Source organism: Rhamphochromis longiceps, linkage group LG23 (assembly GCF_057381845.1).
Source record: "Rhamphochromis longiceps isolate RC_006_pf linkage group LG23, R_longiceps_female_GT1.1, whole genome shotgun sequence".
NCBI classification, from domain to species: Eukaryota; Metazoa; Chordata; class Actinopteri; order Cichliformes; family Cichlidae; genus Rhamphochromis; species Rhamphochromis longiceps.
In genome coordinates, this window is record NC_140578.1 from 15,673,799 (window position 1) to 15,691,722 (window position 17,924).

Genomic DNA, 17,924 nt, shown 5'->3' on the forward strand with positions numbered 1-17,924 from the left:
CTTAAGGAAATAGTTTGACTTTTTGGTCAAATAAGCTAGCCGGGGTTCACTGCTCACTAGAGCTGGCGATAAACACCGGACTCCCGGCACATCGTTTTCAGATCCCCGCTGTCTTTTGCTTTTCAGGTTAAACATGATATATAAGTCACTTAGATAACTTAAAACTGTTATTGTTTGGCTTTTTTCAGTGTTTTATTTGTTCCTGAGTAAATCAGTTTGGCTGAGATTAAAGTTATAGTTTTCACACAGCTGAATAAATCAGTCAAACAGAAAACCGATTAAACATTAGTGTGTGATGATCGAGAATTCACGCCAGTGTCCTGTTATATTTTAGGTAGAAAGGAGAAGACAGCCGAGTTTATTAAACTCCACCAAGACAGCTAGTGACGCAAAACTGAAGGCTAGACCGTCCAATTCACAGTCGCTCACTTCCGGCCTACCCGGCCTTCGGAGGACCGTGAAGGCCGGGTCCTCAGGAGGATGCAGCCTATGAATTTTTGACACCCCTAATGACTAGGGACTATGCTATGTCTGTATGCTAGTTTTTAAGCTAAGATGTTTATGCTACGTTTCCTTAGCATAAAGACAATTACAAATTTAAAAAGCAACTGGCAGGAGGGTTAATCTACACTTTTCTGAAACTTGGGTAGCTGTTTCACTTGCTTTGGCACTACAGCGACCTTCTCATCCAGCTCTTAGCAAAAAGGCTAATAAGAGTATTTGCTAAATTATTTAACAAATAGACATATAAAGCAGAACAGGCACTTAAATATGTATGTAACAAGTGACATAAGTAAAAATCCTGTGATTTACCCACAGGCTCCACTGGAGTCAAGCATAATAACAAAGAGAAACGCTTCTTTGTGATTGTCAGAAAATGTTCGAGTCATAGCGTGTCAGCTGCCACAGACAAACCACATCTCAGCCTTTTTGTGTTTCAGTCTTGACACCATGACTCTGCTTATTGCCCCTTGTCTTTGTAGCCTCGAAACCCTTCACCTCTTGATGCGGCTCAGTCTGTCGCACACGACAGACAGGTACTGAGTCAACTTCACCATGGCAATGATGACGCTTCCTCCAATCAAAGTGCAGGTGGGCCAGAAGAGGGAGTGGAAGACAGCGATCTGACTGTAGATTTGTGTCAGGATGGCGCTGTCTGTTTTGTCTGTGCGGTCCACGAAACACTGAAGTGTGTGCTGAGTCCGAAGACGCTCGGAAATGTTCTGAACCAAGACCTGCATGGCTGCGTAGTCCTTACGGCACTTTGGGATGTAGAAGCACTGAACAGGATAGAAGAAGAGTGAAAGTAACAGCTGTGTTTGGTAACTCTTTTAGATTATGCTACTAGTGTAAAGTGTACTGCTGTTCTCTCATTTTTGCTGTGTGCTGTTTGGATGGAAAAGTGCACACCAAAGATGCCAGCAATTACTGAGTACCTCAGGGTTGTTGTCCTGCGTCTCCTCGTTATGGAACAGTCGTACCACTTTTCCAGATGAGTTAAGGCTGACGTACACCTGGAGACAAGGGTAGCGAGACCTTTTCCAGCACTCTGTTCCACAGCTGTATGAACAGTTCACATCCCAAACTATAGTGGAGTTGACAATAGTGCAGCTTGTCTCATCGGTCCACACGCTGGAGAAAAAGACAAAGACTCCACTTGATGTTATGAGGATATGCAGCAGAAAGTTTCCAAGGAAACTCCTCTGATAAGATTATTCGCAAGACCTTTCTTAAATATTACTGAAATTAATTCAGCCTATTACCTGTCAGAATAAGAGCGCAGGATGGTGATTCCCACAACAAAGTACATCATGATGGAGAAGAAGACCATGCTGAGGCCCAGCAGGATGGCTCTGTCCTCTCCTGCCCTCAGAGCTGTCACTGTCTTCCTCCTGTCCAGGACCTCATATTCACGAATCTTCTGGTAGATGGATCTAAAAAAGGTGAATATTGATGAAGCATCTCCTCCTAATTATAACAATAAGCAAGACTGAATTTAAAAATTAATTAATTAATTAAAAAATAAATAAATAAATAAATATATATATATACACATATACACATACACACACACACATATACACATATATATATATATATATATGTATATATATATATATATATATATATATATATACATACACATATAAAAATGGCCTGTATTTGTATAGCGCATTTCTAGTCCCTAAGGACCCCAAAGCGCTTTACACAACCTGTCATCCACCCATTCACACACACATTCACACACTGGTGATGGCAAGCTACATTGTAGCCACAGCCACCCTGGGGCGCACTGACAGAGGCGAGGCTGCCGAACACTGGCGCCACCGGGCCCTCTGACCACCACCAGTAGGCAACGGGTGAAGTGTCTTGCCCAAGGGCACAACGACCGAGACTGTCCGAGCCGGGGCTCGAACCGGCAACCTTCCGATTACACACACATATCACACCTGCGATCAGATCTTCCATCTGTTGCTTTACTTCCTGCCCACAGAAACATTCTTTCTGAGGAACGCTCAAATTGTAGTCCACTGCTGCTGCCAGAGGTGCTGACCCAACTGTGAAACATACAAAAAGTAGCATTTAAGAACCAACACACCCTGCAAGATATAATTTCTATTGTCTTGACAGTTTTCTGGTCAGCTTCAGAAGGTATTTCTAGATTGATCTGTTGGTGTTGAATGCACACATTTAAAAAAGAAAGAAACAATACTTATATTCTTACCAGCTGTGAAAGTGTGACTGATACTGTATTGTGCGCATCATCACACATTTGAAAGTAGGAACTACCACAAATGCGTTTGTCATTACATTAGTGGGTGTTTGCCTGTCTGTGAACAGAAGTTCGGTGTGTACTAGGATTTGTCCTAGCTAATTACTCTTCTATATTTCCAATCCAACCCAGTCTCACAGCAAAACATGTAATACACACGCCAGACCTCCGTGTCTATTTCACGCTGCATTACCACCAGGGGGAGATAATATATTTAAAATCAAGAAGTTGGAAGTAAGCAAAAACATATGAAGTGCATTCCAGGGTCCTTAATTGCCAGAAACAATTAAACTAGGAGGCTACTATGTATACATGAAAATACTGTAATAATGTGTGTTGAAACACTTTCCCATGATTATTTTCATGTTGGCTTGAAATATGATATCTCCCTCTGCTGGTTCTTCTGCATGCTTGTCTGTTTCACACTTTACTTCTCTAAAGTGTGAAATGGACACAGTGGACTGGCGTGTCTATTACACATTTTGCTGCGATATCAGGTTGCCCAATTCCAATTCCTAATCCCAGAGGGCTAATTGGTAGCCCAAGTCAAATAATGACTTGTAGACAACTCTGCATTTCTGTAGACAATCGTACCTCAACCATTCATACTATAGTCACAAAGCCTTATAGGAATGTAGCTGGCTTTAACATGAAAATGAAGCTGAAGATGGGCTTATTTTAGTTGAAAAGTCACTAGTATCGCAGTTGGTGTGATCCTATCATGAGTAGGGATGGGTATCGTTTAGGTTTTATCCGATACCGGTGCCAAACCGGTACTTTTGAAACGGTGCCGGTGCTTAAACAGTGCTCAAACCGGTGCTTAAGGAATGGAGAACACACACTTTGTCCAAAACACCTCTCATGTTCAGCTGTTTTTTTGTAAAAAGATAACAATGTTAGCCTTTTCTGCAGCTATAGGGCATATATGGTATGACTCTTGGCTGGAAGCAGTGCTTAAACAATGGAAAAAACACAAACTTTGTCCAAAAACCTCTCATGTTTTCCACTTTTTCTTTGGTCATTTTAGCCTTTTTGGCCAGGGTGAAGGGAGCATCTGCCATCAAACAAGAAGACAGCCGCATGTAGCTATGATGATGTTTGCTAGTTCACCTTACATGCATTAATGTAATAACGTGGTTAGCCTACTCAACGTAAAATACACACGAACAACATTAAGCGACTCACACAGAGAAGAACGGCTGCTGCCATCATCATCCGTCATCATTTCTGCTACACTGGCAGGGCTAGGGGCCAGGACTCTCCTCTAACTCCGGGCCCGATAACAGGCACCACACCCGCAGTAGATGCGCTCGGTGTGAGGTCTCACAGCAAGCTATCAAATACGGCGCATTTCTCGGCTTTTAAAAAAAACCCGCTATGCGTTGCCAGGTGTTTCATCAGATTCTTGGTGTTACCTCCTTTGACAGTGTCACAGTATCAGCTTAAAGCACTTGTTGCAGGCTGCTGAGTTTGCATATTTTGCTGTGAAGTACAGCCAGTCTTTTGACCGCTTCGCCTTGGACATTTTTAATCTGTAGCTCTGCTCTAAAAGAACGTATGTACCTGGCCCCGCCTACTATCCTCGGAGACGTAAAATGATTGGCTAGAATCTAAAGCGTATCACAGCTCAGGAAAAGAAGCACCCAAATAAAGCACCGAAATGTGCGCTGCTTTTCGGTCTGGTTACTACCGTTTATGTCAGAACCGGTGCCATCATGGCACCGGATACCGGTACCCATCCCTAATCACGAGACAGTCTTTAGAGACAAAACATGTCTTGAATACTATGTTTCCAAGGCATTACTGTACTGCAGCAAACATCAGTAGGTGAGAGCAACCCCAGCTGTTTACCATGATGTGTGTTCACATCATGGTAAACAGCTAGAGACCCAGTTACATTAAATGCTGACACACCCAAGTTTATTCATCAGTCATTAATAAGAGTTTCAAGCTTGCTGTGAAAGGTATATGTGTGTAGCGTGTGGTGTTCTAGGACAGTAAAAGGTAAAGGTTTGCCTTCATGGCAACAACATCCATGCAGGGAGGATGTTTAATGCAGGATTTTCATGCAGGAGACTGGGATTTGTGCCCCATGAAACCAAAAGTCTGTGTAGACTTATTACTGTAAGACTTATTATTCACACAGTAGGTGTGTCCAGGGTCACATTTTTTAAATATTTTTACAGATCTTTTAACATCAGTTGTGCTAGTGTTAAAACAATATTTTTTATTGCTAATACCTGACAAGGACATGCAAGATTGCATTAAATTCATCAGTTCGCCTGCAGTTTCTTTTTACGCTGTAAGCTAAAATAAGTGTGAATGGCACTTGTGTCTGTGCACGTGTCTTAACTGAGAACATATGTGGGTCTGATTTATGAGTAATGAACGTGTTAACTGACTGCATGCCTACGCAGGGTGCCCTGTGTGTCTTCGAGTGTTATATTTGTCAGCTATTTGGACACTTATGTCTGTAAATTAATGGAAAAACTCCACGGTCACACATGAAGTGGTATGTGGACACACTGCCCACTCCACATTGCACCCATTCCTGTGCAGTTTAAGACCTCCTGCACAAATAGACACCACACTGTCCGTAAAAGCCGACGTCACCAAGGTCAGACACCATTCTCACCTGAACCAGAAAGAAACATTATATTATGTAAATGCTAGTGTCGTTTTATAAGTTATAGCACCATTTTATAGTTTAGAAGATGTGATCCAAGTAAGAGGTGTGCCCAGGAGATGAGATAGAGAGCAGAAATACAGACAAACATTTGCAAACCATTAATAGGTTGACTGAAAAGCTCTGTAAGAATGCACAGCAAGTCAAGGACATGATCCCTCCAGGATGTTCACAAACATCTGAAGACTTCATGACCAAAACCACAGAGGATTCACCACAAGTTGCAAACCTCTGGTGTCACGGTCGATCTGTTTGTTATTGGAGTTTTCCTGGTTTCTATAAATACAAAGTAAAGGCTTTTGGTTTGGGGTTGTTTCTTTGTACCCCGGCCTCAGTTATGTTGCCTTTTATATTGTTCTGATTTAAATATGGTTTCCCTTGATTTCTTTGTATTTCAATAATTATTGTACTATCATGAGTTTGTTGATATTTTAATATTCTAGTTTCTGTTAGTACCTATGGTTATTTTATTGGGTTCCTTGTATTTTGATTTATTGGTTATGCCAATAAGTCTGTGCTTAGTCACTCTGGCCTGCCCTTGTCTTCGTTCTTTGTCAGAGCATGTGTTCCTTGTGGTTCCCTGATATTTTTGGATTTCTGTTTGTTGCCATTTTGGACTTAGCCTTTGGTCTTGGTTTGGACTCTGGATTCAGTGTGAATAAAAGGCTCACCTTTTGTTAGCCCAGCCTGCATTTGGGTCCTAAATCATAATACATGTCAGATGGTAAGCCTTAGCTACAGAAAAACAGGATGCAATCCACAAAAAGATTCAAAAACAACCTGATAGAGCACTATAACATTTTTTAAGTTTTCTGTGAGCTCTTAGGGCAGAAGCAGAAAAAAAATAAAGCTAAAGAGGTTCATGTTCATCTTGTGTTTTTCAATTTATATACAAAAATTGTTTCAGAGACGAGAACAAGCAGAGAAGCAAATCTGCTGTTTGCACCTGTCTACTTAAACAGAAGTGGTCAACATGACAGCGCTTAATATTGACTAAAGCATGCTTCATTACATTGCACACAGTCTGTTAAAAAATCGGGCAATGGCTGATAAACCATGGGTGCCTGAGTCTCAATATTTACTTATCTTGTAGGTGTGTGTTGTACTGTTGGTTGAGGTGAACAGTTTCAGACCAGCTTTTTAGCACAGCACTGTGGGGCTCTTAGTGGCAGCTTAGCGACACTTTACCTTCACTGAAGTCTACTCTGACGATAAGACGATCAGTGGTGGGAAATGTCAACACTGGAAGCAAAGAATCCCGTTTTATGACTGAAATGTAAACCACGGCCTAAATCAGAGGTTTCCAACCTGAAGACGGAGGTATTATTCCAGACAAAACACAAAGGACTGTAAGTCAACATGGCTTCATGATTAAAAGCTCCAGGCCAAACAAGGTGGATTTGGGCCGCAAAGAACAAACAGAACAACTACAAAAGAGAGTAGACAAAAAGCAATGATGTGCAATGGTGGCTTATTAACACATGAGTAGTGATAAGACAAGAAGCCTAGGAACAACAAGTCTGCACTCTGAGAGCAAAGTGCTCTATTAAGATAAATTGGTACTATTAGTGGTATCTTTAAATAAGGGAGGGACTGATCATTCAGGACTTTGTATGTGAAGAGAAGTATTATAGACCGAATTCATTATTTAACAGGAACCAATAAAGAGACGTTAATATGGAAGAAATATGATCTGTCTTTCTAGTCTCTGTTAGTACTCTTGCTGCAGCACATTGGATCAGCTGAACACTCATGAAAACAATTTCTGACATAGAGATATCACACAAGTGCCTGGCTCGGTGCTGGGCAAGAGTCATCTTCAAGTGACTGTGAATCTGTAAATCTCTCAGGAAGGAAGGAAAAACTTGTGCTAATAGTATCACTCTTTCAAGACCTGTGAGTAAGGCTGGTGTTTCATTATACTACAGTAGTATTGCTGAACATGCTCAAGTACAGAGTCTCTGTTAGAGCTCAAGGCTCTGCTCATGGCTCTGTTTAAATGGGTATTTGCTTGAAATGGGCATGGACTATTTTGAGGCAAGCAATACCACAATATTACATAAGACTGCATCTTTTTCAAAGAATGACTTTGTAAATGCAAAATGTATCAATTCATCTCATTCTATTAATAAGGAAATAATTACTTTTTTGTTATAATTAATATAAAAAGGTACAAACATATTCAGTTCTGCACATTTAGTATGTTTTCCTGCTTTGTTCACCTAACCTGAGCAAATAAATAACTTACTATGTAAGTAAAGTCCCAATATTATTATATTATATTAACAGTATCAGCAGTGGGGAAAAAAGAAGATGAAAAAGAAATAATAAAAAATAAAAATCACTTACCATGAATAAATATATTTCTATGACAGTATTTATAAATGGTATTCTTTTATTTTATTACTATGTAATTATCCTTCTTCTTAAAGTTTTAAGGTAAGATATACTTCCTTTATGTTGCTGTTTCACAGCATTAAACACAGCTCTTAACAGAGCTTTAAAACAGTAAACGCTTAATAAAATAAATACACTATAACAAGGCAAAATAGCTTAATCAGGTAAAACTTATATAGAAGAAGTGAAATTAATATAAAATTTAAGAACTTCTTCGAAGAAAGTGTAAATATAATATAAAAAGGGCTTAATAATTAATAACACATAAATTCACGTATTGTGGTATGAGGTGGTAACGTATATGTCTCTGTCTGTGGCAGAGAAGATGAGAGCCATCAGATATAAAATAACTGGCTGACATTTAATGTGTAAATATTTGTCTATTTTAAATTCAGCTTTTGCTTGAAAATGCAAATAAAGTAACAATACTTTTACTTGAGTTCAGTATCCCAGGACTAACACAGACAAATATGCTATATTGTAACAAATAGTTCCATACTGATGGTGGTTTAAATGAAAATGCTAAATCTAGAGAAGAGGATGCATTGCTAAGATTTTATGGCTCCCACCTGAGCAGTGATGATGAAACAGAGCTCACCTGATTTCTGACGACGGTGTTGGATAAAAGTCAATGGTCAGACTGTCGGAGCAGTTGTCCCCTACCATGTCACCTTATGCTTCACAACACCTTCACCCATTGGATAATTTAGCTCTTTATCTAAAGACTAGATCTAATGCTATGACTGATGCCTTTCAGGAAGCCTCAGCAGTGCTTTAATTTCTCAGTAAAACCCAACAAGAAGAATACAGTTACTGGTGTCAGAGACAATGAAATAATTTTCTCGTACATAAAGCTCCTGTTGCTGTTTTCAAATTGTCATTAATGTAGTTTTCTGATCGATTGTTCTAAAAATAAAAAACAGCACAGACCCCCCCTTCTCTGTGTCTGGGGCGAACGAAGCCTTGTGGCTCTGTTTTTGACTGCTGCTCTGTCTGATGGGTCAAATCTCAGTCACTGAGCTTACATCATCCTCATCTGCATGTTTTAGGGTGGTTGTGGGAGGTGTCCGTGCTGCATGGAAGGGAGGGGCACTGTCAAGTCTCTAAGTCATGGCTTCTGGTGCCACTTTGGTCATGTTGGATTTTGAAATGAGCACATTAAAGCAGTTTTTATTTTTTTTTAGGTTTTCAAAAACAGAGAGCGAATCATTCTAAGCAGTGAAGATCCTGCTGAAAATCTGCAAACGCTGTACTGCAAGAATCATGATGTGGAGCATAAACCATGATGGCTGCCATTAATACCATCTACTGCTAGTGCTTAGGACTCTGTCAGCACTTTATGATGCTTAGCTACATATCTCAGGAGTATGACTGACAGAACACTGACTGACTTTGCCCTGATGGACCTGATTTATGATGCGGAACCTGAAGCTTTAGTGGCAACTGGGGAATGCAGAATGGATAACAATTGAAATTGTTAGGAAACAGTTTGAATTTTATTTTTCAGTCACACTTTTTGGCTGCATATTAAAGCAAATTGGTTTGGTCTTGGTGTTGCGTATAGTTTATCCTGTCTTTGTGCCTGTTTTATGGCAATCCTGAAACATCAATATCCCATTTAACTGGCCATGTTGTTGAGCTTTCTTTTGCTCTGCTGTGTTGAGTGCTGCTAGGCCTATCAACATTTTAGATATATGTTTGTTCTAATGGAAAGGTTAGTGCAGCTTTCAGAAATGAAAGCACAAGGCCACTGGGTTTAACTAGAAACAATTTTACAATTAGTTCTCATTCTTAGTATATTATGGCTCCTCTGAAACAAAGACATTGTGGAATTGGCTTTAACTTGTATTCTTTCTAATGACCAGCTGTAGGTTACAAAGAGTTGTCTAACTGTATAAAAATCTACAGCAAGATTAACATCCGTCTCCAAATGCTCTGTAATTCTGGTAAATAATTCCCACAATGCATTGAGTATTTCTTCTTCAGTCACTTTTCTCACTTACTATGTGTTAATAGACCTCTCTGCACTGAATCGTACTTGTTATTAATCTCCGTCTGTCTTCTGCTGCATGTCTTCTATCCCGTCTTCCTTCTCTCAACCCTCAACCCCTCCCTGAGCCTGGTCCTGCCGGAGGTTTCTTCCTGTTAAAAGGAAGTTTTTTCTTCCCACTGTCCCCAAAGTGCTTGCTCATAGGGGGTCATATGATTGTTGGGTTGTTCTCTGTATGTATTATTGTAGGATCTAACTTACAATATATAAAGCGCCTTGAGGCAACTGTTGTTGTGATTTGGCGTTATATAAATAAAATAAAAATGAACTGAATTTAATTGAATTATGGTTGATACCTTGGGAGTGTGGAGCATCTTCTATTTCTTAGTCAAATATACGTCTCACTCATCTTTCCTGGCTTTGGAACATGCTGATGACACTATGCTCAGCTTGAGGCTTCACACAAGCGCTTCACAGACTAGTGGGCGCTGTCATGGTGGCTCTGTCAATGTTTTTTATGCAGTCTGTATTCCAGCCCAAGGTGCTTCGGAGAGTAGGAAAATTTATGTTAATATTATAAAAAAAAAATTAAAATACGAAAACAATGAATAGAACTTTGTAAGAATAGAAACCTGGAGAAATTATGCTGCAAGCAATACTAGACTATAGAAACCACTGACGACCAAACTGGAAATGAAATGCTTAAATTATAAAACTTACTGCATCGTATTTGTTTTTAGAGTTTTTATTATGTTATTTTTGATTCAATTATTCTAGTGCTTTTTCTCAATCTTATACAGTATTGTAACTGACTGATTTCTTTCATAATTTTCTTAATGCTGTTTTTTCTATACTGCCCTCATCTAATGTCTGGCACCACACAGAGTGTGAGCATGTGACATGCTCTGAGTTTGACCTTTAAGTGACAGATATTTGAAACAACAGCTTTGTATATGTATGTCCATGTATAGCTTTGTATATATTTTTAGTATTTATCACATTATTTTACCAAATATTTAAAGCACGACAAGTATTAAATTATGGAAACAGCACCAAAACTGTTGAATGCCAGAGCTGTTTTCCATGAGGTTGAGTCAGGATCATATTCAGATTTCTTTACAGATGCATGGCTGAATAAAATTCTGTGCACAAAGACAAACAAGAACATCACAATAAAACGGGATAGTTTTTTTTTTTTAAATAAAGTGCAGCCAAATAAAATAAAATAAAATAAATCAATAGATTAAGATGTTATTACACATGTATAGAACTAGACTAAAAGCAATATTTGCAAAATAAAAACTATGGCTGAGGTGTTCTCAGCTATTGCACTGTATCCATGGGTCATGTATTAGTATCATGTGCATTGTGAATTTAATCTGATGGCAGTTGGTTTTAGGTAATCCTAAAAATCTGTATATTATAAAAAGCAGAAACTCATTGTTATTTTTCCACTACGTCTGTTAAAAAGGTCATGGCCAGCATGTCCACCAGAGGAATGTAGTCTTATGTGGTCAAAAATACTGCCATGAACACGTGCTCGGACTTGGTGCCTACATATTACTGTCCTCATGTACATGATGCACACACACACACGTGCTGGCGTCATCTCAAGCAGGTCATAACCTAAGCACTTGTCTCTCTTTGACAACTTAAACCTCTCAGTGTTCCTGGAAGGCAGGAGCGTCAGGTGGTGTAGCGATACCACAGGTGCTGCCATTCTCTGTGACAGGGTTAGACACAGAGGCATGCCTACACGTACACACACACACACACACACACACACACAAAACCCCTAAATCACTTCTTCACTCTTAAATTTAATGGTTTCTGTAATGTGCACTCGCTTTCTGTCACCACAGAGTGACCATGAAAACAGATTTATGTTGCCACTGAGGGTGTGTCTCAGCAGTGATGTCATGGGTCTGTTTCTGGAAGGTTATTCGGATGGCATCTGTTCAGTGTGTGTAATCTGCAGTTGTCTTTTTTCTGAGTGGCTGCTGAGCAGACCGTGAAAGCATAACACAGCTGTTCAGCTTTGTTTAGAATTGAAATTCTGCACTCTATAGCTTGTAAAATACGTACTGTGACTGAAAGAACTAATAAAAGAGGAATAAACAGTAAATTCAAATTCAAAATTCAAATTCAAATTCAAATTCAAATTCAAATTCAAATTCAAATTTTATTTGTCACGTACACAGTCATACACAGTACGATATGTAGTGAAATGCTTGGACAAAGTAGTAAAGATGTGCTTGTGATGTTAAGCCCAGGTGGATGGCCACGTTGTCCCCAAAAGCAACTAATTGTTTATGGCAAGGTCATTTATGCTAAATGGTTATTGTGACAGGATTGTTTTCACCTAGGTTGAAATCATTCTGCATTGATGCATATCTTTTTGAACATTATCTATTTGTCTTTTTTTCCCTTTAACTGACCCTCATCAGTTAGAAGGCAGATTTGAAACATGAGGCAAGAGAAGCTATGGTGGCATTCATCTTCCTATTTGGAAGTAGACCAGGGGCATTACAGTTATGTGGCATGTGCTTTAGCAATAAGGCTTACGTCAAAGGGTACATTGAATTTCAAATGTTTCACTTTTATAGTAACTGCTCGAAGTAGTGCTCCCTTGCTTGTTTCATAATTGCAGGAACTGAGGATCATTGTAGTTCTCAGAACTCTGTTTACAGGGTCTTTTCCCCTTGACTTTAAAAATGGAGGTGCAATGTGATTGGTTAAGCAAGTGTATGTTGTTTACTTGAAGGCACAAATGCAGTAGCCAACCACTAAAATTTTATCCATGTAACAGTTGTTTATTTAGCCTTAAAATATAATAAAACAAGAAGAAATTAACCAGCTGTGAAGCCCTGACAAAGACGTGTGACAGTGGGAAGGAAGAACTCCCATTTAACAGGAAGAGACAGGACCAGGCTCAGGGAGGGAAGCAAAGCAATGTAGCGCAAACAAGATTACAGCAAGGTACGTATTAGAAATCAGCGGTTGGCTATTACATAACTGGCTGACAAGCAAACAGAAAACATGCTTCAAACATATGTAGCTTTCATTGAATTTTCCTTTAAATCAAGAACTAGGTGAAATGGACAATATTGGTTGACTTCAATGGTGGATACTGAAGTCCATAGCTCAATTTGGTTTTGCATAACGCCCTATTTGCAAGGCATCAGAGACCATTCCTGAGAAAAAGAAGCCTCCATTCCCGACCCATATCTGTGTTTCATGCTATGCACATTTTAATCCAATTTACTGAAAAATCTCTCTGAATTTAAAATTTTGAAAGTGTCTGGTACACTCAACTAGACATCTCATGTTACTAATAGGCTGCCAGATAATAACTGTTGAGTCACTTGAAAGACATTAAGATGTTCCTTAATGCATGCTGCCATCCATCTCATCCGTCTCATCATGCTTTAAGATTTTACTCTTATAATGGAAATGGAGCTTTCCATTTGTTTGAATGGGTCCCTGTGGTGTGTAGAGATGTGAGTCACGGTTTTTATAAAGAAACGCAGCCTCTCTAAACCTTGAGTTGGAGAGAGGCAGAAAACGTGAGCAGAGAAAACAAAAAACAACCTCAAATCACCAGGTCACTATTTGTCATTTGGGACTAATAGCCATTGCAGGATCTCCTGTTTTTGGTATAATAAGGGAGGTAATATGTGGTCTTTATAAACAGTAAACACATGTGGGATGACATTCACAGGTCATCCGAGCAATTATTATAAATTAGTAGATCTGATGATTCTAGGTAATAATAGTCCGGTGAGATTTGTAAGATAAAATTGCAAGTTCATAACTTCTTCATATCCTGATAATCGAGGAAAAATGAATCTTCCCATTGAATGTTATTTGCAATTTCCTTTCTCTGTGGAGCTAAAAGAGGCCACCCAAACACATGAGATATCAATGGAAAGACCAGGATGTCCTCTATTTAGTCCATCAGGACTTATTAGGATAGCTCAAATAAGTCAATAGATATAGACCAAAAACAAATGTTTATTACAGAGGACATAAATGAATGGGCTGGTTCTCAGGAGAATATAAACAAACAATAAACCACATGATAATATGAACATTCACTGTTTTTCTCATCCTGTAGGTGAAAAAGTGAAAGAGATGGTAAAGCAGTGTGATTTACTGTAGACTGGATTAAAGATGCTTCATCTGGCACATATTTTGTTGTGACTGTTACAATGACTGCTAATAGAGCAGTGCAGACAGCTGGTGTTAATGGCTGAGAACCAGACTCCGCGGCTCCTCACGGCGAGGTAACATTAATGGAATGATCCAGACTGCTGGAAAGTCATTTTGCTGCTGTAATTAAATTAACAGCTACACTTTACAGTAGCTCTGTGGTGGCATCATTCAGTCCAAATATGGAGAAAACATTTTGAGACTATATCAAATTTATATTTATATTTTTATTTTTATTTGTTTCCTCATGCGTATATTCAATTCTTAAAAATGTGACACTGAAGGCAGCAAAATTTATGTTCTCGTGTGGACAGGAGCTATGAGGACATGAAGTCTTATCACATTTGAAGTAATGGTGAACAAAGGGAGAAGGAGAAAACAAACAAACAGACTCAAACTTGAATTATGAAAGAAAAAACAACTTCTTTTTTTTAGAAATATAACAACCGTTTGTACAATTTGTAGTTTGTATGAGCAGGCTTTATAGTCGCCATGACCACCAACAGCTACAAATGTCTTATTTGCATGCTAACATTTGTATTAATCCGTGTTGTCTTCATATATAGACAGAAAAATGTAGGTTTGGTTAAAAAAAAGTCCCAAAACATTCACAATTGACTTGCTGAAAGATTCAAAAAGCTCCACAGAGCTGAGAATAGAAAATTAATAATAATAATATTATTCTCTGTGGGTTTGTCACTGTGGGTGACCTCTTTCATACTGAACAGAGTCATTTGATCATTAATATAAATCATTAATACAGCCACTATAACTAATTTAAAATATAGAGCAACCTTTAAATCAGAAGTCTTTTCTCATCTCTAGCTCCTGGTTAATATGTCATATTTTCACCATAATAGAAGGCCACTAGAATGAGTCCTACAATAGAGAAAATTAATTTGCATTTGACACTTTACATTACTTTACCTTTAATTACCCAGTTGGTGACTTTTGACGGTGTTTGAGTGGAAAAATGAGACTACAGGAGCTGTCAAGGACAATCAGCAGCATTGTACCAAACACACAAGCTTAGTGGTGCCAGTGATGAAGTCGTGCAAGCGTGTGATTTGTTTGTAGCCCCGTGTTAGCATTTTATTGCAGGCAAGTACATTTCTGCTTGACTATCATAGAGGTTGCATTAACTTGTGATGATAATCTAGCTGAACCAATCAGAAAACACACCTTAACACCCTGCTATAGAAAGCCTTTATGTATTTTTTTCAGTGTTTAATTTAAACATTGTTCCTCAGCCAGGCTGATACACAAACATCGACTCAAATGATCAAGCTTCACGTCAGACTTTACAGCCGTCATAAAAGGAATAGCATCTCTTTGTTTTCTTATCAGTGATTGACAAAGGCAGTTTTTACACAGCTGAGTTAGAGGTACTTCACTTAGTGTGGAAACTGCTCTGATGCCAAGATTGCATCTCTGTCATATTCAATAATCCCAACCCCCTCTGAAACCTTTAGCAGTGTAATCAAACACCTTCCTAATCCACAAATATATCACCAGAGGACTCAATAGCTTCACAAACAGTTGTTCACCTTGTCTCAGTTTCATAAATTGTCTGAACTTACCTTCAAACGCAGCTGCAGTCAAAAAGTTTCCTGGCTAGGTGAACATTTTGCATTTAATATCCAAGGCTTCATCAAATAAGAGTCCTCTAGACTGAGCCAACAGGCGGTCCATGTCTATGAGGCATGGAGCAGCTCTGGCAGCCTTCAGCATGCCTCCCATACTGCAGACTGAACAACAGCCAGAGGAGCCACACTGCCCCTCACTGCTCCCACTAATAATTAGTGTGTGATGATGATTGTGGGATTTAGGAGAGAGAGGGTGTTTGGTGCAAAGGGAAACAAGAGTGAGTGACAGGAAACGAACTAAGAGGTGAAAAAAGAACAACTAAGGTGATGGGGAAAATATCTCTTAGAGAGTCTGCCATGTTAATCTTTATAGGAGCAATTATTCTAGATGTTTCCTGAAACATCTGTCAGCTGCTAGATGCTGATCAATGAGTCCGGGGCAATCTGGGCTATCTGTGCTGCTGGGCGCCCTAAGCTGTTTAGGCCTTGATGATTAGTTATTTGGTTCTAAATCAAGACAGTTAAATTAAAGGGGACCAGTGTTGGGTGTAATGCACTACAAAGTAATAGATTACGTTTTTGTTAAGACAGCAGTGCAACTCATTATTATACTAAATTCAGTAATCAGAATACAATTCCGATTATATTTGTACTCTTGTTACAAACAGCTTCAGATATTTGCACACAGGCCGCTGTTTTCCGGACATACAAAAACAAACACATCACTGGCTTTCGAAAATATCTGCGCAGACCGCATGTTAACACAAAGCTATTGAAAAGCCCAGAGTGATGTTAAAGCTGAGTGGATACCAATTCCAGCCCAGCAGCCAAAGCCTGATCTTCAGCAGGCAGTGATGAGCAGGCAGTCTGCCCTCCCTCTCTCCCAGCACTGGTTTCTACAGTAGAACACAGTGGTGATTGTTTTGAAGTGTCTTCGGGCTGGTTTTCAATTTTTCTTTGTGCTAAAGCTTCAACACAAAAGAAATATTGTATGTATGGGCTCTTTAGGATAGGGACTGGTGTTAGTATGTGTCACAATGCATGTCAAGCCAGAGAGTTGGTTAGAGAGTAACACAAAAGCAATGTAATGAGTAGTAACACAAAGTCACAAAATTACTTTCTTGGTGAGTAATTAAGTAAAGGAATACATTAAATATGTGTAATACATCAAAGTCACATTAAACAGGGCCAATATTTCAGATAATAAAGTCAGGAGATGCACAGTTATTTGCTCAGAGCAGGAAGCTCAGTAATCAAATGGCTCTAAATTTACACTTTACAATTTTCAGGTAGTTTTTTTTTTCTATTCTTGACTGTGTTTGATGTCATTGAGTGGGGGTGTGCTTGATATGGTGATCTCAGATACACAGCACTGGCTATCAACACAGAAGAAGAAAAATAAGCATTATTTTGAACTGTGAATAGTGCAAAGCTACTCTAAGAGAGTCCAAGAATAAAAGGTTCAGAGTCTTTAAAGACAGTACTCATGGTCAGGTACTACCTATTCATGATTATGTGATGGTGTTATTACAACTGAGCCTCTTAACATTAAACAGACTCTCATCCCATCCATCCATCTCTACATGGCTATAACTAATCCATGGTGAGAAAAAATACTATTACTAGTATTATTATTGTTGTAATATAATTATTTTCCAAGAACATTAAAGATTATTGTTGAAATTCTATTATTAAAAAACAAATGTGTGGAATGAGAGACATCTAAATGTGGATGTGGATGTTTAGGTTCTATAGAAAAGTTTTTTCCAGTACATGTGTTAGTCAGATTCTCATAATCTGACAGTAAAACATGTATTTTATTTGTGTCATATAAACATAAAGCTAAAAAGAGTGAAAAGAGTTTTTAAAAAAAACAAACAAAAAGGAAATGCGTATGATCTGGTCTGGACCGAAAGGAGAAACAGAGCAGTGATCTCACCGTGGGGTGCAGTGGATGGTGGTCTTTCTGAAGGTCCTCTGGTGTAGCATGCTGTTGCTGTGTTTATGACTGACTGAGTAGCTGTGGACTGGCTTCACAGTTAGTCCACACAGTCAGTGAACTATGATATGAGGTCCACAGGAAGAGGCGGAATCTTATAAACAAACAGAGAAAGAATCGTAGGAAGTGGAAGCTTTGGTCACCTTCCTGGTAGTGAAAGATGTGCAATTGCAACTACAGCCTTCCATCCAGTGAAAGTTGACAGTTTAATGCAAATTTTTTCACAGTTATTCAAAATTACAAAACTTTTTTGCATACTTGATGCTTTAAGCTTGAGCTCT

At 38.9% G+C, this 17,924-nt stretch overlaps 1 protein-coding gene across 3 annotated transcripts; it reads right to left on the reverse strand.

The window, feature by feature from the left end:
* Nucleotides 1–320: 320 nt before the first annotated feature.
* On the reverse strand, nucleotides 321–17,661 carry s100p (S100 calcium binding protein P). Of its 3 annotated transcripts, none has more exons than XM_085397668.1 (5): nucleotides 17,584–17,661; nucleotides 2,451–2,558; nucleotides 1,764–1,934; nucleotides 1,437–1,632; nucleotides 321–1,280 (listed from the first exon to the last, which is right to left on the reverse strand). In XM_085397668.1, the coding sequence occupies exons 1-5, from the start codon at nucleotides 17,631–17,633 to the stop codon at nucleotides 996–998; spliced, it is 810 nt and encodes a 269-aa protein (XP_085253794.1). In that variant the 5' UTR covers nucleotides 17,634–17,661; the 3' UTR covers nucleotides 321–995. The 3 variants fall into 3 exon arrangements, with proteins under 3 accessions (XP_085253794.1, XP_085253793.1, XP_085253795.1); XM_085397667.1 differs by lacking the exon at nucleotides 17,584–17,661 and adding an exon at nucleotides 8,455–8,830; XM_085397669.1 differs by lacking the exon at nucleotides 17,584–17,661 and adding an exon at nucleotides 3,959–4,371.
* Between the last annotated feature and the right edge of the window lie 263 nt (nucleotides 17,662–17,924).